Here is a 27,908-nt window from a genome sequence, read left to right as displayed (position 1 = left end):
TAATTCAGAAACTTCGATCGTCGTCAAACCAAAACGAGATCTGTTTCTTCGGTTCCTTCTCTACTACGATTACTCCCACCATATTTCTCTCTAAACCCACCTTCGGATTTCTCAAATTCTCTTTCCCAATCGTCCTCAACTTCGATGGGTATATCATTTAGCAGCAATAGAAGAAGAAACAACGACTATTACCATCAAAATCCACCTTCCCAGCTCATCTCTTCATCCTCTTACCCTTCTGTTGACCCTTCTTATTCTACACCACCATACATTTACTCTGCTCCGCCACAGCCACCGCCACCGCAACCGCATCCGCAACCGCGACCGCCATCGGGACTTCCACTGCCTACGCCTCCGGTGTACCAACCGTACGATGGCAGTAATTACTCCAACAACGCGTTGATTGTTAGGCCCAATTTTGGGCCTTATAATCATCTGCAAGGTAATTACAATTATGGGTGGGTGCCACCTATGCGGCCACCTCCAATGGTTGCGGTTCCCCCACATGTGTCTCCGCCAACGTATGTCGACCATCAGCAGGCAAAGAAAGTTAAGAATCATGTTAACGTGCATAAAGATACGTTGACGGTTGTGGTTGATGAGGAGAATCCTGATTGTCATTTGGTTTCCTTCGTCTTTGATGCGATGTTTAATGGGAGGTTAGCATTTTTTTTGTAAATCTTTTTGTACTTGATGTCTTCCTATCACATATGTAGATACAATTCTGTATAGAGCTTTTGTTACTTTTTGGTGTTTTAATGTCTTTCTATTGCATTGTTTGCAAACAAATTGGTGTATAATTTATATTTCACAAACAATAGTGTTGGAAACTTTCATACAAGTTATACAGGATCATGGCAGCTCATTAGTCATAGGATAAGAATAACTGTACCCAAACCACTTTTCAGATAGAATACCTGTGAAATTAAATGCTTGCATAGACAGTGGTATGTAAGGCACCGATTTAAAGGTTCCCTCGAAGCCTAGGTATGAGGGACTAAACAAGGTCTGTCCTCATCGTGTGTGTGTGCGTGTGTATATATATATATATATATATATATGTATCTTCATAATTAATTAACTAGACATTTGAACAAGTAATAAATTTCAACTGCAAAGATGAAAATTTTCAATAGTGACCTTAATAGGTGCAAAGATTTCAGGGAATTGAAGCGAAAATACATAAACACTTAAATGCATTCAACGCTGGGTTACAACCTAGAAATAATGACGTAATATAATCCTACACACACTTCATTCCAAAGGGTAGAAATAATGATGTAATATAATCCTACACACACTGCATTCCAAAGGGTTGTCATCAATATCATGCGATTCATCTCAATTCTCATTGTCAACTTACACTGGGATCGAGGTGGTAGTGAGTGTAGGAAGCAAAGATTTCAGGGAATCGAAGCGAAAATACATTAACACTTTGTCATCAATATCATGCGATTCATCTCAATTCTTATTGTCCACTTACACTGGGATCGAGGTCGTAGTGAGTGTAGGATGCTCCACCTCAAACTCTTTCCCCCTTCTTATTGTCATCTGCAAGAAAGAAACAAAAAGTAGATCTGAAGAAGAAAATACTATGAGGTGAGGAAGAGAAGACAACATAAGACAAAACATTAATACCACCAATTGCTGTCATCTACATAGTAATAACTACTTAATAAAATATAACATGTTATTACATAAATTCTATAATTACGTTGATTTGCCCCTTGGAACATCCGGTTGAACCCAAAGAGCATTCAAACGAGGGAAGAGGTGCCTTGATGAGCACAGTCCGACAGGGGCGGACCTACCCTTAAGGGTATGTATGGTTGCCTGTGAAACCACAAAAAATGGGGTAACCGTAATTTTCTTAGGTCCTTAAATGTGCAAGCATAAGTTAATTTGGGTGAACCCAAACATTAAAACTTTAGGGTTTATATGAAAAAACTATGAAATAAAAAAAATGGTATTTACTTTGTGATAGGTGGTCTGGTCTGTTCTGGTATGGTCCGTCTCTAGCTACCCCCTAGAAGGGTATATTTCATGTGGTCACTAAGTTATGTGCACCAACCGGTGCTAGAGCCTATGAGTATCCAAAAAGACGGTTGAATTTGTTAGGCTTCTATCTATCAAGCACCAACTTAAGATTTTGGTTGAGTTGTAGTTTATCTAGGTCCCTTGGTAGAACTCATATGAAAACTGTAGAGGTGCTTGTAGTCTGCTTGACCAGATGAGGTTACCACTCGGGCAGGCTGGGTGTTGCCACTAGCTTCCGTATGAAGTATTAAACTATTAGACTGATCTTTCACATGGTTACTATTTTTGTGTACTCTAGAAGAGAATTATTCTCTTGGTTGTTACATTTTGGTATACATGCAGATTCCGCGAGCCTCAAAGGCTTGCCAGAGGTCATATACTAGGAGTTCATTTGGAGACTTGTGCTGCAAGAAGGCGTTGCTCTTTTTTGGGGTTATTTAGCTAAATCATCTATAGACAGATGCTCTTTTTGCAAAATGATCTCCTACTTTTATTATATTTTACAATTTATTTTGATTATTTAGATCAAATAAATGACTAAATTTCCCCCAAATCAAAGACCCTCAAAATCAAAGTTTGAATTCCTCCCGCGTAACACCTCTTTGATCTTTGTAACTCTTATTTAGCTAAATAACTCTTCCCCCTCCCATACATATTTCCAAATCCCAGCAGAAAATGGAGATGGGATGTGAGTTGATATAAAGGTGCGACGAACCCCAAACCATCTCAGATTCCTAATTCCCCTAAACTCAACATGTATTTCCGTCAATCGCCCCATTCGCTACATGCTCCGGGAACGTCTTCCTTTTTGCCGACAATCTCATTGGCGTCTTCTGTGTTTGCGTAACAGAATAAGAACAACAATAGTCCTCTTGCTCCGCTGTTGTGTCCATGTAACAGAAGATCATGGAGTTGGTACTCTAAAATGCAACCCGTCACCCTCTACCTTACAATTTTGTTACCTTCTTTCATGATATTTACTAGTTTCTAAGAGATATTACGAGTTTTTATGAGATTTACGATCTCACAATTTCTATATACGATTTAGACGAGATCTTACACAATCTTAAGATTTGTACGAGATCTTACGATATTTTTACAATATTCTACGAAAATTTACCATTCTTACGATTTGTACCAATTATTTAGGCAAATGACCCTCATCATAAGGTGCAATAATTCATCGTTTTACGATCATTAAGGGTATTTTAGGAATAACACAATTTGAAGGTCCTTGATTTTTTTAGGTCATGCTTCTAATTGAAATCTCATTTAATGTTATTTTTTCCCAAAGCACCCGTTTTTTTTTGTTAGAACACGATAATTGAAGTTCTGAAGCTTGAACTAGTGTATTGGTGTTGTATGAAAAGAGGCATATTAATTTTCACTACCTCAAAAGTTGTTCAGTATGCTTAAGAAACCGAAATTAAGGTGCACATGGATTGTGTTGGCCACGTTGTGAGATTTTAAAAACCCAACCTAACTCAATTTGTTTGATTGGGGTGGTTAAGTTGATCGTAGTTTAAAAAAGATGGTTAAATTAAAATTTAAAACCTAAAAAGAAGAAAATCAAGTATTAGAACTGTTGTTTTCCAAGATGATTAGAAGAAACAATGAAATAAAATTAACACAATGGAAATAGCAAATCAGTCGGCTTGTCTATTAATTCAGACGTGGAATACAAACTACAGTGTTTCTCTTTGGCGGCTGCTTCTCAATAAGCTGATATTACAAAATAAATGAGTTGACCTACTCTAAAGCTAGGAAGCTGTATATATATATCTTGAAGGTAGTTACACAAATAGTCCCTCTACTTTATTACAAATAGAAATATAAACCTAACATTCTTCCCCTTTTGTAATAAAGGACGCTTCAGATAAATCTTCTTCTCGGGCGATGGCAAAATATACTTCGAATCTGCGCATTACTCTTTGGTACTCCAGCTTCTTGTCAATTAAGTCCAAAGCATTCAACATAATGTTCTTGTCATGCGGGTCAAGCTTGTCAAGTCCTTTTGTTTCCAGCTCCAGCTTGTTTGACATCTTTAATTTGATTATCTTTAGGGTTCCGTTAGAGTAGGATGGTAGCTCGTTGAAACGCATGACTTTCTTTTCTCCGATGTTGTTGGAGTAAACAATGGCAAACTCGGGCTACTCTATCAACAGGCATAAGGGCAGAGACTATGTCTTCTAGACTCTGCTTTGGCTTCAACAGGTTTATCTTTGGTTGATTGCTTTCAATGCCCAACTGCAAGTCCAATACGTACCCAAGCATTATCTGACGGAGCATGAAGCGCTTGATAGCTTCTAGAGCTATCTGCACGTCTTCTGGTCTGATAGTCCGTTGGCGAATGTTAAGGTACATCGTCTCGAAGTCTTCAAAAGATAAGTGCCTGAAATCGGCTTTTGTGAACTTCCATTCCTTGCCGTTTGTTCCGAGAACGGTGAAGAATGGAAACGGACGTTTAAGTGTCTGTCGGTGTCGATGTTCTTAATCCCTATGATCTTATGCCTTGATTTGACCATTTCGAGCGGTTGAGCCTTTGCTTTTAGCGTGTGCATATATTCTATGACTTGTAAGCTATTGAGGTGAGTAATCTGGAGAATTTGAACCAGATCCAATTCCACAATTCTTCTTACGAAGACTTTAATCTCTGTATCTTCAAGGAATGGAACTCTGATTCGCGTTCTCTCCCACCTTTCTATTGAGATGCAGCTGGAGTACTCGGGCCCGTTGTTCTCTGACTTGTTGGAGGTTGGGGAATCGACCGATCTCTTTGAGGTGAATTAGGTAAGGCGTTGTTGAGATCGTTAATGTGATCGAAATCCCCTTCTTCGAGCATTTCATCATCAGGGAACGTGAAGAAGTTGTCAATCTCTTTTTTGATTTGCTGCGGCTGAGGCCCTTCTTCATCGGATTCAATGTTGATAATTGGGCATGGGACCTCAGCAACTGCAGTAGGCATTTGAGCACTTTGAACTTCAGCAGCCTCTGGCTTTTCAACCATTGGCTTTGGTTCCCCTTGGTGGCTTGCTGACGCTGACGCCGACCTTGACCCTGTTGATGTTTGAGACGATTCTACACTGGGACTTGGTCTTTGGATATGTCGGGAGATGTCATGGCCGGTGCTTCTTTGTCGTTTCTCCCCCTCATGGTGATCGGGGTCGTCATCCCCGTCATCATGCCGTCTCTTTGATCCACCCGACTGACTCTTGCAAGTGTCCTTAAGGATCTGAATCCTCTTGGACAAGGTTTGGAAATCTTACGTGATGGTGTCTGCCATAACATTCAGCTTTGTATTGAGATCTCAGAAACTTCGGACTTTGTCTTGAAATTCGTGAAACTCCGGCCTCGTGACATACTCAGGCTGGGTTTGTGCATTGAGCATGCCTATAAGATCAACTTCCACCTGTCCTCCCTCATCTGCCTCAGACAACAACTTAGCGTATAATAGAGACTTCAGCTTTTCAGTTGAGCATTCAGCTGGCTGTCTAGGCTCAGGAGTAGGTGGTCGCTGTGGCGGCGGAGTTGGACTCACGTGCTCTATGACTGACTTGCCCTTCAATAGTCGCTTTAGCTCATCTACATGTGCATGGAAGCTTGGACCGCAAACTTGATATTAGGTACACAATTATTTATGATTGCGTAGGGAGTTTTACCAAAACATTGGTTGACAATGGACCGATTCTGTGTGAAACAGGCAGTGTCGACCGCTTCTGCCCAAAGGTAGAGTAGTAGTTTTGAGTAAACGAGCATGGTGCGCGCCACTTCTACCGAAGTACGATTCCTCTTCTCTACCACTCCATTTTGTTGTGGAGTTCGGGGCGCTTGACAAGGTATGACAAATCCCAACAGACTCTAGATAGTTGTCTAGTGTACTATTTTTGAATTCTAAACCGTTGTCAGTTCGGATCGGTTTCACGCTCAACTGCAGGTTCACTTGTACACTTTTGATGAAAGAGATGATGAGCTCAGAGGCTTTGTCCTTGGTTCTCAAGAACCTGACCCAAGTGTACCGTGAGTAGTCGTCCACCATCCCCAGCACGTATTTCTTCTCATTGATGCCTTGCATTCTCATAGGACCACAAAGATCCATATGAATCTACTGCAACGGTCTTTAAGTTTTGTGCTCTGTAACGGACTTGTGAGAAACTCTTTTCATCTTCCCCATCTCGCAAGCAGCACACAAGTGTTCTTTCTGAAATTTCAGCTCAGGTAAGCCTTTTACAGACCCTCCCGCCACCAACTTGTTGAGATTTGCAAAGTTTAATTGGGGGAGTCCTTGGTGCCACAAGAAGTTTTGTTGCTCAGAGGCTTTGGATAGAAGACAAACAACAAAGTTGACTTTGATGTTAGACAAATCTTTCATGTAAAGATTTGATCGTCGTTTTCCAGCTAGTAGTTCAACTCCCTCTGTTGTTCGGACACTGCAGCTATTGGCCTAAAAATGAACCTCAAGGTTCTTGTCGCAAAATTGACCAATGCTGAAGAGGTTGTGTCCGAGACCTTCTACGTAAGACACCTTGATGGTAAGATTTCCTTGCATGATGTCTTCGTATTTGATGGTCGGTGAGTACTGATCATTTCCAAACCGTACCGTCCCTCCATGCTTCTCCACAAAATTTGATAGTATCTCTTTTCTTCCGGTCTTGTGCTTTGAACAGCTTGAGTCGGGATACCACACATGACCGTTCTGCAAAACAAATTAAGTGGATTTAGGTACCCATTTAAAGATAGGTCCTTTCTTGTTAGGCTTAGCGGTCGGTTTTGGTTTAGGTTTCCACGCTTTTGGTTTAGGTTTCCACGCTTTTGGTTTAGGCTTTTTATAATTAGAAACATGATATTTGCCAAACCAATCACAAGCATAATTTTTGTCAATAAAGTCATTCAATCCACATGTAGAACAACAAATCTTGTTATGAGACAAATCGATTAAATGCGTCACAGAATAAACTTTTTGCGGAAAATAAATGTTTTGATCAAAAGCATTACAATCGTCTACATAATATAAATTGTTCTTTCTAGCAATGAGAACAGAATTAAATGATTTTTCTCTCTTTTTCTTCCTGAGAATTCTTCACCCTCCAGACTTCTTTCACAGATTTTCCTTTATGCCCAGAATCTGAGACATTAGAAAAGCCAGAATCAGAAGATTTAGACTTATAAGTATGTTTGGTGGGAGGTTTTCCAGTTCTTCTCTACTTCTGAGAATTCTTTTTAGTTTTTCCTTTAGAATAGTAGGTGTTCTCAGGAACAAATTTAGATCTTTTTCTTTTATAAAATGGATCTGGAACTTCCTTTTCTTTTCCTTCTAACTTCTTTATTTCAACAAAAGTCTTTTCTTTAGCAGTGAAGTCAAACTTGTCGTTTGAACACTCATCGGAATTCATATAGGTAGATAAATCCATTTCATCGAATGTTTTCACTATCATCAAAAAAGGTTGAGCGAGAAGTAGATGGCATATCAGGATTAGACTCATGACATGTATTTCCCACAAAAGCTTTGTAAGATTTATCTGAATCAGAAAAGGAAAATTTTGAGAGTCTTGAACATGTTTTCCGTTAGAAGCCTTTGAAACAGACGGTTCAAGATCTTTAATCTTTAAAAGCATTTGATCATGTTCTTCTCCAAAAACTTTTGTCATGTTGGAAATCTTTTCTTCAAGAAAAGGTGGAACATACACTTTTGGTTTAAAATCATTTTCTGTATGTTCCAGTTTACTTTGGGAAGGTTCTTCCTTAGTGTAGCTTCTAAAGTTGTCATCCGACAGGTGGTCTTACATATGGATACGACTCATTCAGTCTAACATACATGAAAGGACGTTGCATTTTGTCCGGTATTTTCTTGTTGGCATCTTCTTTTGCCTCAACTTCAGAAGATGATGGAATGAACTTCATTCAATGTTTAGGATCCAGTTTCATATAAAGATAACTGTACAATGTAGGAACTTGTGAAACTGCCTTTTCCAAGTAGCTTGAGTTTTCAAACCCCAAACCAACTTTGGGTTGATAAAATAAGAATTCCATTGGTTTGTTCATTAAAATTGTTTGATCTATTTGACCTCTTTTCGCAAATCTTTTTTCAAGATTCTGAAATTCGGAAATCAAATTAGAATTTTCAGAACACCTTTTCGCACATTAAAGCATTCTCATTCGTCTCTCCCTTCGAGAGAATCAACTTATCTGATAACTCGGATATCTGTTCAGACAGGGTCTTAGAAACTTTGTCTTCATTGTTAAGAATCTCTCATTTTCTTCTTTTAAAGATTTAATTAATTGAAGATTTTGAGCCTTTTCACATGAGAGAGTGACTAAAGCTCATGATTTTGTTTGCACTTGGTTTCCCAAGAGGCACTTAGTTTCTTTTCCTTTTGGAGCTTGCCTTAAAAAACAATTATTTTGTTCATTAAGTTCATAAGCTTTTCTTCAAATAGAGACATAGAATGTACCTCGGAAGAATGGAGTTGTAGTCATCATCATCGGAACTCTGAGCGTCAGAGTCATTGACCATGAAGCAAATGTGCGCGTCTCTGAAATTTGCAGCCAATGATCATCTTCAGCCATTAGAGCTTTCCCCGCTTCTTTCTGCTTGGCCAGGAGCATCTTGTTCTTGTAGTAGTTGGAGTCCCTGACGACCGGCTTCCGACACTCTTTAGCATAATGCCCGGTCCTTCCATAGTTATAGCACTTCTGAGGTTCCTCCGTCTTCAGTTCAACCGTCCTCTTCTTGTACTCAGGTTTCCTTGAGCTTGAATCGGGTTTTCTTGAACTTGACGAAGTCCTTAGCTTGTTAGACGAAGGCTTCTTGTAGAATTTCTTCTGGAAAGCCTTTGTCAGAAGAACCATAGCTTGTTTGATGTCGTTCAAGTCGGAGTCAGAACCACCATCCTCTTTGTCAGTGTTGGACTCTTCACCATCTTCTTTCAAACTTCTCGGAGCATATCACTGGCCCTTTTCAGCAGCAACAAGAGCCAGGGGATCCACCGATGACTTCTCGCTCTTCCACTTGCCTTCCATTTCCCCAAAACTTGATCCTCATTCTACAACAATGTCTCATAAACAACATGAATGTCCATTTATGATAAAGACTTGCTCTGACCAATCTGAGAAGCAAATCTCTTCCATTCAGGTTGAAGATTGCTCAGAAACTTGATGTTGTTCTCTATCAGAGTCTTCTATATCCCGTAAGCTCATTCAATAGATTGCAAAGCCTCCGATAGACAGACTCAAGCATCTCACTTCTTTTTGCTTGAAGTTTTTGGTGCTCTTGAGACAGTTAGTCACTTTGATTTGAGCACCGATATCGCTCCCCATCATCTGTTTCTCGATCTGGTCTGACATGGTCTTCCCACTTTGTTTGTGACTATTTAAGTTGTAGCATCAAAGTGATGCGATAAAGCCTGGTTATCGCACACAACTATGCGATCACAAAGAATGATAAAGATGTGATAACTTGGCAGTTGTTAAAGTTTTTGGTAAATTTCGAAATTTTACAGAAATATAGTCCAGAACCTTTGAGTTAAGGATATATAGGCTCGAAAATTAAAGCCTTACAACTTTAACTCTTGAGATACAACCCAAAACTGAACAAAAACCAATAAAACAGTGAACTGAAACTGACAGACGTGGTTTTCCAAGAAATGAGGCCGAGTCTTCTTCCAGTGTTGATCTTCTGCTCTGATACCAATTGTTGTTTTCCCAAATAGTTAGAAGAAACAATGAAATAAGATTAACACAATGGAAATAGCTAATCAGTCGGCTTGTCTATTGATTCAAACGTGGAATACAAAATACAGTGTTTCTCTTTGGCGGCTGCTTCTCAATAAGCTGACATTACAAAATGAATGAGTTGACCTACTCTAGAGCTATATATACCTTGAAGGTATTTACACAAATAGTCCCTCTACTTTATTACAAACACAAATATAAACCTAACAATAACTTAACCACCCAAAATGTTTCAATTATCCAAATATAAGTCTAAACATAAGATATCAACTTGAATTGAGTTAAATCCATCAGTCAACAATGACGGTTTTGGACCTCTTCGAGGGAAGGATATTTTGGATTTTGCACTTAGTCCATTTGATGCAATGAGTTCGGTTGCGTTGATTTGGCCCTAACCGTAACCCAACCCAACTATCTAGGTTTGTAGATTTTAGGCATCAATTATGACTTTAGGTTCGTTTTGTGAAAGAAGGGTTTCAAGCTGTAGAAGCCAAAAACAGTGTTATGTGGTTTTCTAATTTCATTATTTTTCCATTCAAGAACAAGAAGTTTGGCCTCCTAATTTTTGTTTTTATTTTCCTTATATGTTGTTGGATTTTGGGGACTTGCATCGAATGTAAATGTGTCTCACCATTAAGAATAATCCCGCGAAAGGGGGGGGGGGGAGGAGGCCAGTTTAGGTGATTGTTAATGGTCCATTACTATTAACTATTATTTGTTCATAATAACATACTGCTTGAAAGATGTTCTCTCATATGTTCCTTGATTCCATTTGAACTTGATCTTAAGTGCACTACTGAAATCAATTGTTCAAAATTTTCGTGTCAAACTCTATCATGATTGTGGTCTAATTAGGAGAAGAGGAGCAATAGAATAATTGGCACTGTTAAATCATTGTCATTACTTGTATGTGATGAAAGAGGATGATCTTGCAACAATGAACCATGTATCTTCGGTTGTGATTTCATTAGACATGTGGCACAAAAGGTTTGACATCCAACATATGAGAGGTTACTAGCAATAAAGTCTGTCTTGAATGCAAAGACATGCTCTAATAGCGGTTGTAACATTTGTCTAATGTGTAAACAGAGATAACTTTGTTTTGTTTCTGTGAACAATATGTGTTCTAAATCTTTTGAGTTGATTCATTGTGATATATGGGGACCATTTCATGTGCCTGATCATCACGGATATAGGTATTTCATTACCTTGATGGATGGCTTAACGAATACTTTATTAGAAGTCGTGTGTTGTAATTGACAAAATTCTCTAGTGGAGAAGCACCAACACTTAATATGTTTTATTGATGTTCCAATTGTTTTGGTCAAAGTGTGTCATGACAACAACATTTATAAATTGCACTCCTTTAGAGGTTCTTAATACCAAAACTCCATTAGAGAAACTACATGGTAAGGTGCCCGATTTTTCCATGTTAAGAACCATTAGGTGCTTGGGGTTTGCATCTACCTTGTCTAGTCAAAGGCATAAGTTTAGGCCTCGGGCCAAAGCTTCCTTGTTCGTGGGATATCCCGTGGGAATGAAAGCGTATTGGTTCTTGGACTTGGAGACAACAATTTTTTGCCTCCGAGATGTGGCCTTTTATAGGATGTTTTTCCTGATAAAAGTGGTCAAGTTGATGCATATTATGATCCTTTTTCTAACAGTCTTGTCGATTATTCCATCAGCACGTGATGTATATGTTGAATATGATGATGAGTCACAAAGATCTCAAACAGAACATGGAGGATCACAAGATTGTCAGGTGAACCATGACCATCACATGGTGAACCAGTCGAGTCAATGATCGATGTTCTTAAGAGTAATGAAGGAATTTAGAAGATCCTCTCAAGCTTACAAACCTCCTCCTTATCTGGAGCATCATTGTAGTTTGTTTTGTGGAGGTAACCACGACAGTAATGTGTCATAGCATTTGTCAAAACACTTGGGATATGATCTCTTAACTAATGATCAACGAAAATTTTCCTTTGCTTTAGCTACCAATACAGAGCGAAAAACATACAAACAAGCTGTTGAAAATGACCAATGGATTGCTGCAGTGAAAGAAGAGCTTAAAGTTTTGAACACTGATCATACGTGGTTTATGGTTCAGTTACCAGAAGGCAAGAACCCAGCTGGATGTAGATTGATTTACAAATTTAAATACAGGTCGCCTAGGAACATTGAGAGATATAAAGCCCGTTTAGTTGCTAAAGGCTTCCATAAAGAAAAGGTGTTTATTTCATATAGACGTTTTCGCTCGTAACCAAGATGGTAATATTTGAAACTATACTTGCCATGGAAGCCATAAATTCATGGAATCTTGTTCAGTTGGACGTGAACAACACGCTCCTCAATGTTGATCTTGAGGAGGAGGTTTACATGGAAGTTCCACAAGGATATGATATCAAGGGGGAGTTCTTAGTTGGTGCCCGTTTGGCTTGTAAGCTTCATAAGTTATTTACGGGCTTAAATAAGCTTCGAGGCAGTGGCATTACTAAATTTGTTAGGGTTCACGATATCCATTAGTTTCATTCTATCAAAGGCAAATTACTCTCTATTTCATAGGTCATAGTGATCAAGTTCTTGCATTGTTTGTTCACGTAATCATCACCAGGGCCAAGGTTTTAAAGTACGGAAACGTGAGGCAAGGCGTAAGTCTCGAGGCAAAAACATACTAGACAGAAATCATAGAATATACTGAACAAAAATATACTCTACATATTATACACGAGGCATAAATTACACAATATATACAAAAAATACATATACTGACAAAGAATATATATATTTTATATATACTAGCAAAGAAAAAAAATATATACACATATATTATATATAATATATATACAATATACTAACAAATAATATAATATACTCAACTAGATTCACGACTTCTACACTCGGTGCCTGAATGCAGATTGTTCAAAGGATATATATATATATATATATGTGTGTGTGTGTGTGTGTGTGCATATACATATGTATGTGTACCTAGTGTGAGAGAGGGAAAAGAAAGGAGGTTTAAAACATGATTTCGAGAGGTGAATCACTATTTAAAGATAGACAAGAACCAATTGTTCTTTTTGACCAAAGTTTAGTGCTTGACATTTTATTCTTTAAATAAAGAGGCATACCCACATAATAGATACGCCTCTCTATGGACTCACCGCCTCACAGTCTACTGTTTCACCTACTGCCTCACACATGCAACGCGTACGGATCAACCACAAGTACGGTTTCGGGTTGCCTCGCATTGAGGCGTATGCCTCGACCGCTTTTGAAAAACATGATCTGGGCATCCAAGCATGCTATTATTCAACTAAAGGAACAACTTAGTCAGGTCTTCAGTTGAAAGACCTTGGAGACTTGAAGTATTTTCTAGGCTTGGAAGTCCTTCGATCGTCTGATTGGATTATGCAGTCACAGGGACATTATCCGTTGCCATTACTTGAAGATGCAGGTTGGTGAAGGAACCAGACATTCTTTAGCAGAAGATGATGGTGATCCTCCTATAGACTCGTCACAGTACAGGCGTTTGGTTGGGAGGTTATTGTACTTAACTTTCTTATGGCCGGATAAATGATTTACTGTCTAGAGATCATCACAGTCTGTATCTTAGCCAAGGACTAGACATATACAAGGTATTATGCATTTACTGCGGTGCACCTGGAGGCGAGGCAATGGAAAAGCGAACCTAGCCTCTTTTGGGTTAGTTAAAGTGTATGCCTTGAGCTACAAAGGTGGGTCTGACGCTCATGAGGCAGGGCTAAGGCGATCCATTGATATTAGGGATTTAGGGCTTAAAATATGTAGGTTTTTTTCTCTGCTCCCTCATGCTCGTCTCCCTCCAGACCTCGTGGGTTCTTCTGCAGTTCTTCTACTCCTTGTTCCCTCGGCTAACTTTCACGAGCTCTTCTACAGTTCTGAAGTCCCACTTTGGATGGAAACATAGTAAGAAAATAATGTGCATGTATAGGAGGTTTCAAATACAAACCATACAAACAAATGTTTACCATCCATCTAGTCTAATAACTATCTGGTTCATAAATATCTGGTTTATTTAAAGTGGGTGACTTAAGTAAGGAAGTATAAGTTATTTACAGTATTATGTTGGTTAATCTATAATCATATTTACATTTTGTGTTCATTGTTGACTATCTGGTTAGATTTTCTTGTTTGTATATATGTTATGCATTTTTAATTACAACTATTAATATATTTCGAGATATTAATACTATTATTAGATATGTATTAGTATGTGTATATATATATGACTTTTATTTAATTTTATTTTCTACGTTCAGGCTTATGCCTAGCCTCGGTGAGGGAAAACGTCTCGCCTTGTGTTTTCGTACTTTAAAACCTTGTGCTCGTGGAATCCGCATTTCAACTGGCTGACATTCTAGGTAAACCTGTGCAGTGATCATAACTAAATCCCTTTGCCTAGTTCATCTTGAGGGGGAGTACTACAACAAAGTCATCTAAGGGTAGTATAGTAATTATGTAATTATGTAATGCAATAATGATGATTAGTTAGTCGGTTAATCTGCTTGTTTGGTGGTTGGTAGCTGTAATATAAATAAGGGGTTGTATTGTGGTGTATTTTATTCAATTCAATAGAGATTTCTCTCTCATTCTACAAAAGGCCCAAAAAACTCATTGTTGACTATAGAATGAAGCTTTCTTTAGGAGTACTGTAGGTGAGGGAGTGTGATAAAATCTTAGAATGATTGCTTCAAAGTGGGAAGACAAGGATGGGGAGCTAATAAGATGATATATATATATATATATATATGTTTTTGTGTGTGTGGACTTTTCATAGAAGAGAGAAAATAGTAGGTCACAAGTTTTAGTTTCATCGAAGCTCGAAGAAATGAAGGAAACAACCACTGTGATCAATTTCACTTGTTTTAGGCTTTAGTCAACAACAATCTCTAGTCTCTCACCTTTCATCTCATGTGTCTCATGTCTGCTTTTGTCTCTTGATTGGATTTTTTCTTTTTTTATGCTCTATGGTTTTTTCTGGTTTTAAGGGCTTGTCTCTAAGTCTGTACATTTTCTTTTGTGAATTGTTTTTATTTGAGGACACTTTTTCATAAGGTGAAATGAATAAGTATAAATTATTATTTTATGGTGTCTTTGGTTTTTACATGTTAAACTTATTGGATAATTATTAGAGTTTTTGAATACATGAATACTTACTATATCAACCAAAATTTTAAATTTAGTTTGTAATCGAATTTATTGTGGACGTATATATGAGTGTGCATATATATATATATAGGGATAAGATACAGAACCTGAGAAAAGGAAGAACCGAAGAACCCATCAAAACCGTTAGGTTGAGATGACCCAATGGATATGATTAAGAAGGTGGTTATAACCATTTTTAAAAATATACAAATATTTCCCCCCAATTTTAAATCGAAAATCAGCGAAATACAACAAAAACTGGAGCGAAACAAATTACACCAAATAAATGAGCACTTTATTATTTTTAATTTGACATCCATTTTGATATAGTTTTTCATTCGTTTTCTGTGGTTCTTCTGTTCTTTCTTTTTTCAGGGTTCTTCCTTGATCTTTACCCTATATATATGAGTTTTTTTTCTTTTGTGTGTGTGTATCTTCTTGCATCATACCTAGGCTTCAAGAGTCTTTATTCCTCGATGCACCTCATGCCTTATATAAAACTGCTAATAATCCGTTAGCAATAGTGTGTTTTGGTTAGATGGAGCTCTTTTACCTATTTACTCACCTAAGTGATAATAGTGCTAAGAATATCTGTATCCGAATGAAATCATCCGTCTTTTGTACGTGAAGAAACTATAGCCACGACTTAGGTTGGTTTCTCATTTGTTTTGTGATTCTTTTCATGTGGATATAGATATTTGTACGTATGCATCTTGTTATTACTCAAATCTGGTAATCGTTGTATATTTCTTTCTAAAAGAGATTACAATATATATAAGATCAAGAAACCTAAAAAGGGAAATACTAACACTACTCCATAGAAAGGTAAACCAAATTTTGCTATATGTAACACCCTCAAGTTGGAACGAAAATGTTAATCATGCCCAACTTGTTACAAATAAAGTCTATTTGAGTTTTCCACAATGGCTTCGTGAGAATGTCTGCTAGCTGGTATTCAGTCTTGATGTGTACCGGTTGGATCGATGGAGGGTCTGTCTGTGTTCCCACAACACGGTCTCTAATGAGATGACAATGAACTTCAATGTGTTTGGTCCTCTCATGGAATACTTGATTCTCGGCTATGTGAATGGTTGACTGGTTATCACAATACAATCTCATCAAGTCCTTTGTCATTACTCCAAGCTCTCCTAGGAGTCTCCTTACCCACGTCATTTCACATGACACATCTGCCATGGCTCTGTATTCTGATTTGGCACTTGATCGGGAGACTATGTTTTTTCTTGCTTTTCCAAGAAACTAGATTTCCTACGAATACACAGTACCTTGTAGTTGATCTCCTGGAAATGAGACATCTAGCCCAATCTGCGTCCGAGAAACCAAATATTCTACCATCTCCTTCTTCAGTAAAAGCACGCACTCGACAATGGCCTGATCTGAATAGAGTATCCCTAAGCCTGGTGTGGCCTTGAGATACCTCAAAATGCGAAGTGCTGCATCCCAATGACCCGTACAAGGATCGGGCATGAACCGGCTCAAGACACTAACCGGGAATCTATTTTATTTTTATGATTTGATATAGGGTACCAGAGAAATCTTGATTTGAATCGTCATTTTATCCGGTCAAGTAACTGTCAAATAGTTTAATTTTCCAACCAATCTCCTGTATGTATTACTCTGGATCCTTCGTAGGACTTCCATCATCCTGAAGAAGCTTCCCTGTAGCGAGCATATCAACAGCAGATTTCTGTTGAGATGGAAGAATCCCTTGTGAAGATCGAGATACTTCTATCCCAAGGAAGTAACGAAGCCGTCCAAGATTAGTAACTTGAAATTGAGTCTGTAGAAATTATTTTAGTTCTGAAATTCCGGTGCTATCATCTCCGGTAATGATGATGTCATCTACATAGACGGTGTCTAAAAAACACTGAATAATCCTAGGAACTGCGGGTCATACCAAATTCCTGGAGAACATCTGAAAATCGTTCAAACCATGCTCTAGGAGATTGTTTCAGACCGTATAATGAACGTTGCATTCGACGTACTTTCGTAACCTCCTCCTCAATAACAAAGCCAGGCGGTTGTTCCATGTACACCTCCTCAAGAATGCTATTAAGAAATGCGTTCTTGACATCTAACTGATGAAGTGGCCAGTGACTGATCGCAGGTAGGGCGATACAAATGCGAACTGACGACATTTTAGCTCCAGTGAACCATCATGATTAACTTTCACTGTGAAAACCCACTTACAACCCACTTTATGCTTTCCACATGGAAGTTGTTCCAAATCCCAAGTATGATTCTTCTATAAGGCATCCATCTCTTTTAGCATTGCCTTAAACCATCCTGGGTGATTAAGGGCCTCAGTCACATTGCTGGGAACAATGTAGCTATCAATGGTTGTGGTATAGGCATATGACTCTAAAGAAAGGTTAAAGTAGGCAAGGTAACATGAATGGGATATCGAGTGTGAATCCGTGTGCCTTTTTGGAAGGCAATGGGAATATAGATCATAAGGCTCAGTATGTAGTGGTAGGGGTGTATTATTGACTGGGTCGGGGGAAACATCAATGGCCGATGATAAGTGTGTATCAGGTGGAGGAACGAGAGACGTACCAAAAACATCATGCACATATAGGCACTCGTGGGTCTCAGACACTTGTCGTTGGCGCTGTCAAACATATACATTTGTGAAATGAGTATCAGTCTGAACTGTTGGAATAAAAAGATTTGGTGTCACCACTGAAGGCTGTAAGACGCTAGGATCAAAAGAATCAGAAGGATCAGAAACAAGATTTGTTGACTCGGAAGCGTTGGTGATAGATTTACCATAGAAGGGACTCGATTCATTGAATGTGACATCATCAGAGGTAAAATACCTACGCAGGGTAGGACTATAACAACTATAGCCTTTTTGAAACACACACTTGATAGCACGTGCAACAAGTTTGTTATGTCCTGGATGATGATCATGAACATAACAAACACAACCGAAGATTTTAGGAGCTATAGGGAAAGAAGTGCCTCTTGGAAATAGGAAGAAAGGTACCTTTTCATTAAGGACAGAAGAAGGCTTACGGTTACTTAGATAATTAGCTGTAAGAACTGCATCTCCCCAAAAACTTTGTGGAACATTATGATGAATCATCATAGTGCGAGCTACATCCAACAAATGGCGGTTCTTTCTTTCAGCAATGCCATTCTGTTGGGGTGTATAGGCACACAATGATTGATGTATAATATCATGCTCAGACAAATAACTTGTATCAAAGGAAATATATTCCTTTGCATTATCAGACCTCAGGGTTTTAATGGAGACATCAAATTGGGTTTTGACATAAGCATAAAATTCACAAAAGACTAAAAATATTTCATTACGTGACTTTAGTAAGTAAACCCATGTCGCACGAGAAAATTCATCAACAGACGTAACAAAATATTTAAATCCATTAGTAGAAGTTATGGGACAAGGTCTCCATACATCCGAGTGAATTAACTGAAATAAAGCGGTAATACTACTTGAGACTCTAGGGGGATAGGGACAACGGGTATTTTTACCCAACTGGCATGACTCACAAACTAACTCTTTAACAGATGACAGATTTGGTCGCAATTGTTTCAGACTCGACAAAGAGGGTGGCCTAGCTGATAGTGAGCCTCCCTAATACTAGAATCACAAAGATGTGCTGCTGCAGATCGCAACTCGGACAAACGATAGAGACCTTGAGATTCAAAACCTGTGCCAATCAGCCAGTTCGTCCCCAATTCCTGAAAGACATAATGTGTTGGAAAAAAGGTTACTAAACAATTATGCATTTTTGTAATTTGGCTAATAGATATTAGACTATTTGGAAAGGTGGGAACATAAAGAACAGATGATAGGTTTAGGTTTGACAAGTTGCTAGTGGATCCTATGCCCATAATTTGGCACGGGGATCTATTAGCAAGTCGAAGGAGTCTGGGGTATATTAGTATTGAGATTAGATATAAGGTCTTTGTTCCCAGTCATGATGTGTAGCTCCTGAATCAATAATCCATGATGGTGAGCATGTTGAAAAATAGGCAGAAGGTATACCTGACTGTGTTGTACTAGCACAAGGAGTAGATGAAACCTGGCTAGTAGGACCATGCTGGAATCGAGAGACATCTTCGTGGAAAGTGCTAGTGGGGGTGGTGTTATCTGCAGATGCTATCTAGGCTCGAAAAGGACGAGGTGGCGGTTGAGATCCGGGACCAGAAGTAGGACGATTTGGACAGTTATATTTGGTGTGCCCAGACTCCTTACTATAATACATTGGATCTTAACCACAAGGGTGGTGCCTGATTGGTTTGAGGTTGGCTCCAAAGGTCAAAAGTACCCGGAGGTCCCAGGTTCAAATCCAAGGAGGAATAAAAATCCCCTTGTGGCCACGAAGGTTCAAATGCGGTGACTCTGGGCTATCTGCAAAGCAGGTGGTCGCCCTGGGATTAGTCGGCTCGCATAGCGGGTTAGATATCTAGGTTAATAAAAAAAAATTGGATCTTCTTCCTATACCCTTCTTTCCAATATTTCTGGTACTTGAAGAGGCAAAAGTGGATACATCAGTCCCGGATGGTTGTCATGGAGTATGACCTGAGTACATTTCTCGGGCAAGATGATACGTTGATGCCAATGACTGAGATGCTGAGTGACTCAGTAGTAGAGGACGGGCATCGGAATATTTGGCAGACAATCCCGAAATGAATGTCATCACATCCATTTTTGCTAACCGCTCCTCCTGAACTTTAACATCAGGAGTGACAGGGAAAAGAACTCGGAGCTCTTTTGATAGCTTTGATAGTCTAGTATAGTACTCCGTGAGATCGGAGTCACCTTCCTCGCAGCTGAAATAAGAACGAAACAGAATAAGTATGAGAAAAAGATTTTTTGGCTGAGAAGGAAGACTCCATCGTTCAGTTTCCACTCCCGGGTTTTAGGGTTCAGAGGGTCGTTGCTTAAATATTCATCTTTCTCCAAACTTTCGAGACCAGTTTGGACAAACATACTCCATTGATCCCAATTTGTAGAGTTAAGTTCAAACGGAATCTTTAACATGTCAGAAAAATTGATTATACCCAGAATGGAGAAGTAACCAGAGGTTGCACCCTGAGTTTTGTGTGTAGGTGTCACTAGTGAGCTTGTTATATATAAAGAGAAAGGCTGGAATTCGTTCCCTCACAGTGCTGTTTTCTTAGATGTATAAAAAGGCTGGAACCCTTCTCATTGGCTTGTTCACAAGTCAAGTTCTAGGAAAACAAATGAGAAAGGGAAAAAGAAAGGAACCAAAGGGGAGTCTTCCTTCTTCAGGTGTTATCCCAGCAGCCACATCACAAGAGCAAGTCTTCAACCTGATGTCAGCCTTCAGGACGGCAGCGCCGGTGGCAGGTCTGGAGATGGTACCAACAGCCGCAAATCTGGACAAGAAGGCCAGCGGGGGAAGTTGTTTCAGGCGACGGCTACGGCTAGGGTTTAGGCGAGTTCCTGCGATGGCGACGGCTAGGGTTTAGGCGAGTTCCGGCAACGGAGGCGGCTAGGGTTTAGGCGAGTTCTGGCAACGGAGGCGGCTAGGGTTTAGGCGAGTTCCGGCAACGGAGGCGGCTAGGGTTCCGGCATATTCTGGCGACAACGACTAGGGTTCCGGCGACATGTAGCATTCCATTAGCTCTAATACCATGTTATTACTCAAATTTGGTAATTGTTGTATATTTCTTTCTAAAAGAGATTACAATATATATAAGATCAAGAAACCTAAAAAGGGAAATACTAACACTACTCTATAGAAAGGTAAACCAAACTTTGCTATATTTAACACATGTTAAAGTGAATCTAGGTTGAAGTGAATTCTTGATATTGCTATCATATCTGGGATTATTCTGCTTGCGCGTATCGTTACTTTTGTTGTGATTTTAGTAGAGCTATGAATCAGTAGACGAAAATTTCATTAAAAATACTCTTTTTGTCTTTTTTTGTGCTAGTGTGAAGAAGTATTTTGACATGTCTATCAAAACTTACCAATGATAAAATGGATATGTATTTTTCTTGTGATTTTACCAGATCTATGAACATCATTGAAATTAAATGAATCATAGTGTGATCATAACCTCATTGAAGTGAGGTTGCTTACATAAAATACACATTTGTTGGATTGGTGAAAGTATACATCATTAAGTGAGATTTCTTTTTGACCCTTTGATTGATTTAACCTAATGCTCTTCTTGAGGTTTATTGTAAGAGGATGAGACATCCATATAAGCACCAATACTACTACGCATGGTGTTGACTAGGTCGAGGCTGTAGTTTTCTCTTTAGATGTTCCATCATCGAGCTTGCCATCTTTTATTGACCGCCTGCAACTAACCAACATCTACTTAATGTGCCTATTTCCATGCATGAGGTAGGATGCAACGATATTTTCTAGATTTTTGCCTTTTGTTTCTTGATCATGTTACATCTTCATACTCTAGTCATTTACCTTTATCTTAGGCGGTTGTTTTTGGTTCAACATGTCTGAGATGGAGACAGACAATGTCATTGAAAATGCTAGTGTGATTACAAGGAATGATCAAGTGGTATAATGAAGGTTTTGAAAATACAAACTCAAATGTGGACGTAGGAAGCCTCGTATACTTCTCATGTTCAAAGAAGATGTCTTTGACGTATTGGCCTGTGTTGTTATTGGTTGAGCCAGGTAGTAGATTGTAGATTATCTGATGGTCACTATTGTAAAGCTTTGTCTAGATGATAATGAGCCTCTTAAGGAGACTAATTTGAACCCAAAAAACGTCGTTTGGCATGTTTTCTGGCACTTCTATGTTCTTTTTTTGCCATTATTCTCATTTTGCCTTTGCGCTTTTGTATTTGGCTCATGACCTTACCCGTTTCAGTGTTGAACGATGGACATTTTCCTTTCCATCCAAATTCTTGAATTCTTCGAATTCGAATTTCAAGAGGCTTTTCATGGGCATTCATAGAATCGACATGACTAGTCTTTATAGTCGATTTTCCTACGCTGCATCAAGATTAATTATTGCAGCATATTCTCATCAGTTTGGAAGTGTTCTAACTTCTGTAATTGTCATCGGTCTAAGTCATCTCAGTTGTAAGGTCAGTATTGTGACTCGACATGAAATCACCTATTTCTTGCTTTTCTGGATAGAAGACAATATTTCACCATGATCATCGAGTAATGGCTCATCCTGCCGAATTTGCACATGAAAACCCCGAAACTTGCTATCTACCTGTTTCTGTAAGTACCCCTTTTTTACAATGTCTTCTATTAAAATACAAAATTTCATCTTTGGGGAACTGTTGAGATGCTCCAAGATCTAAAGATTTGCATTCCATTTACTTGTGTGGGGAGTGGATACAAATTGACGAACTACATTCAAAAGGTAAAAATCACTCAGTTTTGGGTCATTGTGAGGTTCCCGTCATTAGGTTGGAGAATTGTGGATGGAATAGGTGAATCATTAGTTTGCATCCTAGAAGACCATACTCAGATAAGATTTTGGATATATTTCCTTTGGTATAATTGTATCACTCGATGAGATTGTGTACCTAGAAAATAACATAGTTGTCCATGATCAAGAAATTGCCATTTGTTGAAATTCTTCGGCTCGATAATATTATGATCTTTTATGATAAGAACAATGTTGGTAATGTATACTAAAAGCGTGTATCCATAGAAGGTAACCGTTGTCGCTCTTGGATATTATGAAACCAAACTAGGTCCTTGGTGATTGTTTGAGGCCATAAATGAGTTGACATAAACGACAAACTTTGGATGCTATTTCCTAACTCATGAACCCAATATGTTGATCCATATATGGGTTTTTTAAATAACCTTGGTTTTTTTAAGAAATGTGGGTTTTTTAATAATTGCATGGTTCCAAATAACATGAGACGTGGCATGGCGGCGAGGCCAAGCCTCAAGCCTTGGAGGCCATGACGAGGTCATGGCATTTTTCAAGGTGACTTATGGTGGCAAATCTCTATCCCGTATATAATATTATAGGCGAAAGATCATGTGAGAAGGAGAGTTAAGATGAGAAGCATAAGAAGGGATCTAGACTCTTGATCACCTTTAATCTCAAATCCACCCATGAATGGTGATTGATACTAGGATTGATCCGGTGCATCCGGGTGCATCTCGTCCTAATGTGCATCCAAGGGTGAATATCTCTTCTTACACTTCTCACTTTAACTCTCCTTCTCACCCGAACCCAACCCCAATATTATATACATAAACATATGTTTCCTACTATTACTCAATGAATCAATGATAATAAACCATTTAAATTAAGTTATATATTAAAAACTGACAAATAACACATTAAAAATGTAAAATCAATTATTGTGTTACAAAAACCGTATATTACGCCATGGCGTGCCTCAGGCTTAACGTGGCGTGAGACACAAGCCTTGAGCCATGGCGTGCCATGGCGGCTGTTGTGGTGAGCCTTTTTGAGCAGTGAATAATCGTGGATGTTTGGGCCTACTTGCGATAAAAAAGGGCAATCCCGAGCCAAACCACGTTTTCCGAAAACAAACAAAGGTTTAGAAAGTGAAAATAGAAAAGCATAGGTGCAGAGACTTGATGGAAGTTGTTCAAACAAATGGAGTTGATCATCATACGTTGGTAGAGGAATCATTCTATCGAACTTCATGAAAGATGAAGGATAACCTGAATACATGTAATGAAGAATAGTTGTTGTGAATTGATTCCATATTGAAGAAAGAATCGAATATTCATTGATCAAAATATTCACTCCAATGACCAATCCTCGCATTAATTGCTTTGGATCTAATAAGTCCCTTCATATGTGTCAATTGGGCAGATACACCCATAGCGACTAGGATGAATATCTCGTACTGGAGAAGTAGCAGTTCGCATAGTCAACTTCCCCGGCTCAAATAACTCAATTTTCTTATACACTATTTGTGCTAATGGATTATTTAGATCCCAAACTTGAGGCAATGGACGTAAACAGAAAAAAAGCTTTATAAGTACCTGTTAGTGGAGTTGAATTTACCAAGTTCTGAGTTGGTATCCAGTTATGCTCAAGTGCTCCATAGCTCGACTAATCTCATGGGACCTTGAAGTTAACAGTCAAGAAAATGTCTTTATGATACTCGATTTTCTGTACTTTAACCGTATAACCATACACTTCATTGGTCATTACTTAAAGATGGGATCATTCACACATAGCTTTTCTTTTTCACGGCGAAAACTAATTCTGTTGCTATCAACCTTGTATCACTTATACAAACATATTGCATAATGGTTGGTTCCTTCTAGGGAGTTTGAGACGAGCTGAAGGCCTCTTTGCATCAAGTATTGTAGTGAAGTTGCACTCGTCAATAATAAACAAATTCCTTCCTTAGGTGAAAATACGTGCCAAATGGTACACTATGGTGGAAATCGTTATCGGGAATAAACCATGCTATTTAATGATTAGTAAAGAATCTAATCCTTACAAACTCAGACTACAATGATTTCCATTTTGCATCTCAGATAATGAGCAGCTATCTGAGTTTCTAACTGCTTAATTACACATTAACAACAGCCATTATAATTACCATTCTCCTCAGAAAGAATAAGTATGCACATTGATTTCTGCTGATGGATGATGTTGATGGAACGTTTGTTTAACAAAAAAAATTGCGATTTTGTTTTCTATTTGCACAACTAATACTTCTTCCTTCTTTTAATTTCCAATTGACAGCATAACCATCTATTACTTTGCCAAGGAAGAGTCTGATTGTAAGTTTGCTCCAGTATATGCTGAAGCATTTGTACCAGTTAAAGTCCCTTTTCAGAAAGGACTTGGTCAAAAATTTCGTCAGCCATCGGGAACAGGCATTGACTTGGGATTCTTCGAGTTGGATGCTCTTTCGAAACCATCATCAGGGGAAGATGTGTTTCCCCTTGTGATATGTGCAGAGACAACATTGCCTTTGTTCCCAACTGATGAACATCTTTATGATCTATTACCAAGTATCGCTACTGGCCCTCACATGCAGATTACACAAGCTGTTTTGGAGAAGAACAACGGTGATCCTTTTAAAGTGAGAGTGATGAGGCAGATATTGTGGATTGATGGAGTTCGCTACGAGCTACGTGAGATATATGGAATTGGACACTCTGCCGAAAGCTTTAATGATACCTCTTCTGGAACTGAATGTGTTATTTGCATGACAGAACCTAAGGATACAGCCGTACTTCCATGCCGGCATATGGTAAGTTACTGGTGCATGCATATAAAATATCTATATTACCTGCTTCAAGTTTTAAGGTAAAAAAAAAAAACTAGAGAATTTTAAATTAATTCTGATATTGTTAAATTCCAGAATCAACCTTGATCTATTCATAGGATTTGTTAATGATGTACTAAAAGAATTTATAAGAACTAGATATGGATCACTCTATGGTCAACATACATCCATTAGTATTGGGTGCGGATTTGGATATTATCCATTTTGTCATATATGGATTTGCCAAATGTGGATATTATAAGTACTTATATTTTGTGTTATGATGAGAATATAATGATTAATAATAATTAATAGATATAAATTATGCTTAATTGTCAAGAATAATTAAATTTGTACCCTCATTTTATAAATATATTGTTGTATTATAAAAATATGTAATCATTATAACTGCATTAAGAATCTATTATGTAAATAAATGTTGGATATTAGATACTTTTAAATGTCCACTGTCCACATCTAAATAGATATATGGTGGATACAGATACAAATTACTTGAATCAGATTTAGACTGATATAAGGATTTCTGGATATTATTTACAACCCTAGTTAAGCTGATCCCAAACTTATCACTCTTCTGGAGCATAGGGTTATTCACATTTGTTATCTAATGGGAAGTTTACAGTGCATCATTACAATTAACCATCTCTTTTGTGTTTTTATTTCAAGAACAATGTTGACATGGTTTTGAGTTTAAGAACCCTATAAATAGGTCAAATCTTTTCTGAAATTTAATTATGGTTTCTCTTTCTGAGAGCCCCCTACACACGAGTAATGTTTTCGTAACTTTGATTGTGGCTTGTTCTAGAAAATGGGTATGATCTGTTTGTATACCATCAATCACTTTACTCTTTGGGAGTAGAGGTCAAGTCTGCTTACATCTCACCTCCATGTGGGATATACTTGGCTCGTTTGGGTTGGTTTGGTTTATCTGTGTGTATACCACAATGACAATTGAAGAGTTTGATCTCATTGGTTGTTTCCGACTATCCACTTTTTCTGATCTCAACTTTTTGCATCATTCAGTGTCTATGCAGTGAGTGTGCCAAAGCATTGCGACTTCAATCAAACAAGTGCCCTATCTGTCGTCAACCCATTGAGGAGCTGATGGAGATCAAGATTAATACAGTTGATCGGTGATGTATCCTTTTTCTCTTCTTTTCAACCCAAAAATTATGATACAGAATATATTCTTTTCTTCTTGTTCAGTGCTGTGATGTTATTAATTATTGTATATGGTAAAACCTGTTAGCTTTGTCCGTGGGCTAACTCATGCTGATGGATAACCATCTTTCTTTTCTTCCCCTTTTTCTTTTCTTTGATCACAAATGGTGAGCCGAGTCACTAAGCCCAACCCTCGCAAAGCCAAGGAGCTTGGCACATGGCTCACTCTTAAGGGCACTCTTACAGCTGTTTGTTTACCTCTTCATAGTTCCATTTAGAGGAATCGTTAAGAGGTGAATCGTGTTTAGCAAAACAAAGTCTGCCTCTTAATGGTTCTAAAACTCTCTGAATAATATTGTATATTGGGTCTCCCAAAACCATTCAGAGTTCCATTCTGAACTATTACCAGAAACCATATTTCATTTTGCAATATATTATTAAAGCCTCTTAATTATCCTGCATCAAACCATTCAGCAACTGCCAAAGAACTATGATAGTGAATCACTGCCACTGATCTTTGTGTTAATATGTGTTTTACCTTTATGTCAGATCTGGGATTTACCCCTTCTCATCTGCAAGCTTGGAATGTAAGCCACGCTTATCTGGAGTTTACACTTGAGTCCCCCGATTCTTGTTATTAGCACTTGGACCCCTAGATTCACATGATTGGGAAATAAAGGGAATATCTAGGGAACAGGTTTCATGCTGAATACCTTTGGGGATTTGTGTAATCAGTTCGATTCCCACCAGATACAATCATAGGTGTTTGGTTAAAGGTATTAAACAGTAATTAATAGAATTGAAAATAAAATGAAACTGTTTGGTTTTGTATTAAATATAATGAGCTCATTCTTCACAAGCACAAATTTTCATTCCAAGTTGAACCGAGAGGAATGAAAATTCTTTCCCTGCCATTTCCATTTTCATTCCGTTACCTGAACCTAACAACCCCTTCAGTTCTTTTGGATTATAGTTCATATGAAATGGACGTTTTGTATTCGAGATTAACTGGACCAAATGTTACATATATGTTCTTTGAGGTAGATGCCAGGTTTTCATACATCTTATCCTTTTAAACTTCTCCTTTGAATGGAATATATTGGTTTGGTTTGGTCTGGTCTGGTCTGGTCTTATTCAGATGTTGAATGCATAGAAGAGTGTAGGGTTGGGATAAGAAGCCTCATTTTTTATAATATAAACTTTTGAAAAGATGGAGGCAAATGAAAGAATATTTGACATGGAAGTTAGCACTGGGAGAGAGACAAAGGGTGAGAGCATCTGCAGAGCTTTTTACAGAGGTGTAGTAGACAGCAGAAGATACAAAATTGGTGCAGTAATAATATTGACTTTCTTGTATCTATCTGTGCTTTGTTAATGTTATACATATAATTGTACACAGGGGACCATCTCACTTGCTCTGCACTTGTCTCATTCTTGCCTCATTCATTTTTAGCTTAACACTTCTTACTTCACAAGAACGACTTCCTTTTCAAAACTTCAATTATTTTTTTCCCAAAACCGATCAAATTCAATGCGA

General features: G+C 38.2%; 1 protein-coding gene across 1 annotated transcript; it reads left to right on the top strand.

Annotated features, from left to right (window-relative positions):
* LOC112516441 (probable E3 ubiquitin-protein ligase LUL4) lies at positions 1 to 27,141 on the top strand. The gene is made up of 4 exons (XM_025123483.1): positions 1 to 659; positions 24,661 to 25,174; positions 26,234 to 26,343; positions 26,921 to 27,141. Exons 1-4 carry the CDS (start codon positions 145 to 147, stop codon positions 26,988 to 26,990), a joined length of 1,209 nt encoding a protein of 402 aa, XP_024979251.1. The 5' UTR covers positions 1 to 144; the 3' UTR covers positions 26,991 to 27,141.
* The last annotated feature ends 767 nt before the right edge of the window (positions 27,142 to 27,908 follow it).

This window comes from Cynara cardunculus (genome assembly GCF_001531365.2).
Source record: "Cynara cardunculus var. scolymus isolate 2C chromosome LG 8, CcrdV1, whole genome shotgun sequence".
Lineage (NCBI taxonomy): Eukaryota > Viridiplantae > Streptophyta > Magnoliopsida > Asterales > Asteraceae > Cynara > Cynara cardunculus.
This window is presented reverse-complemented; position numbering and strand designations above follow the sequence as displayed.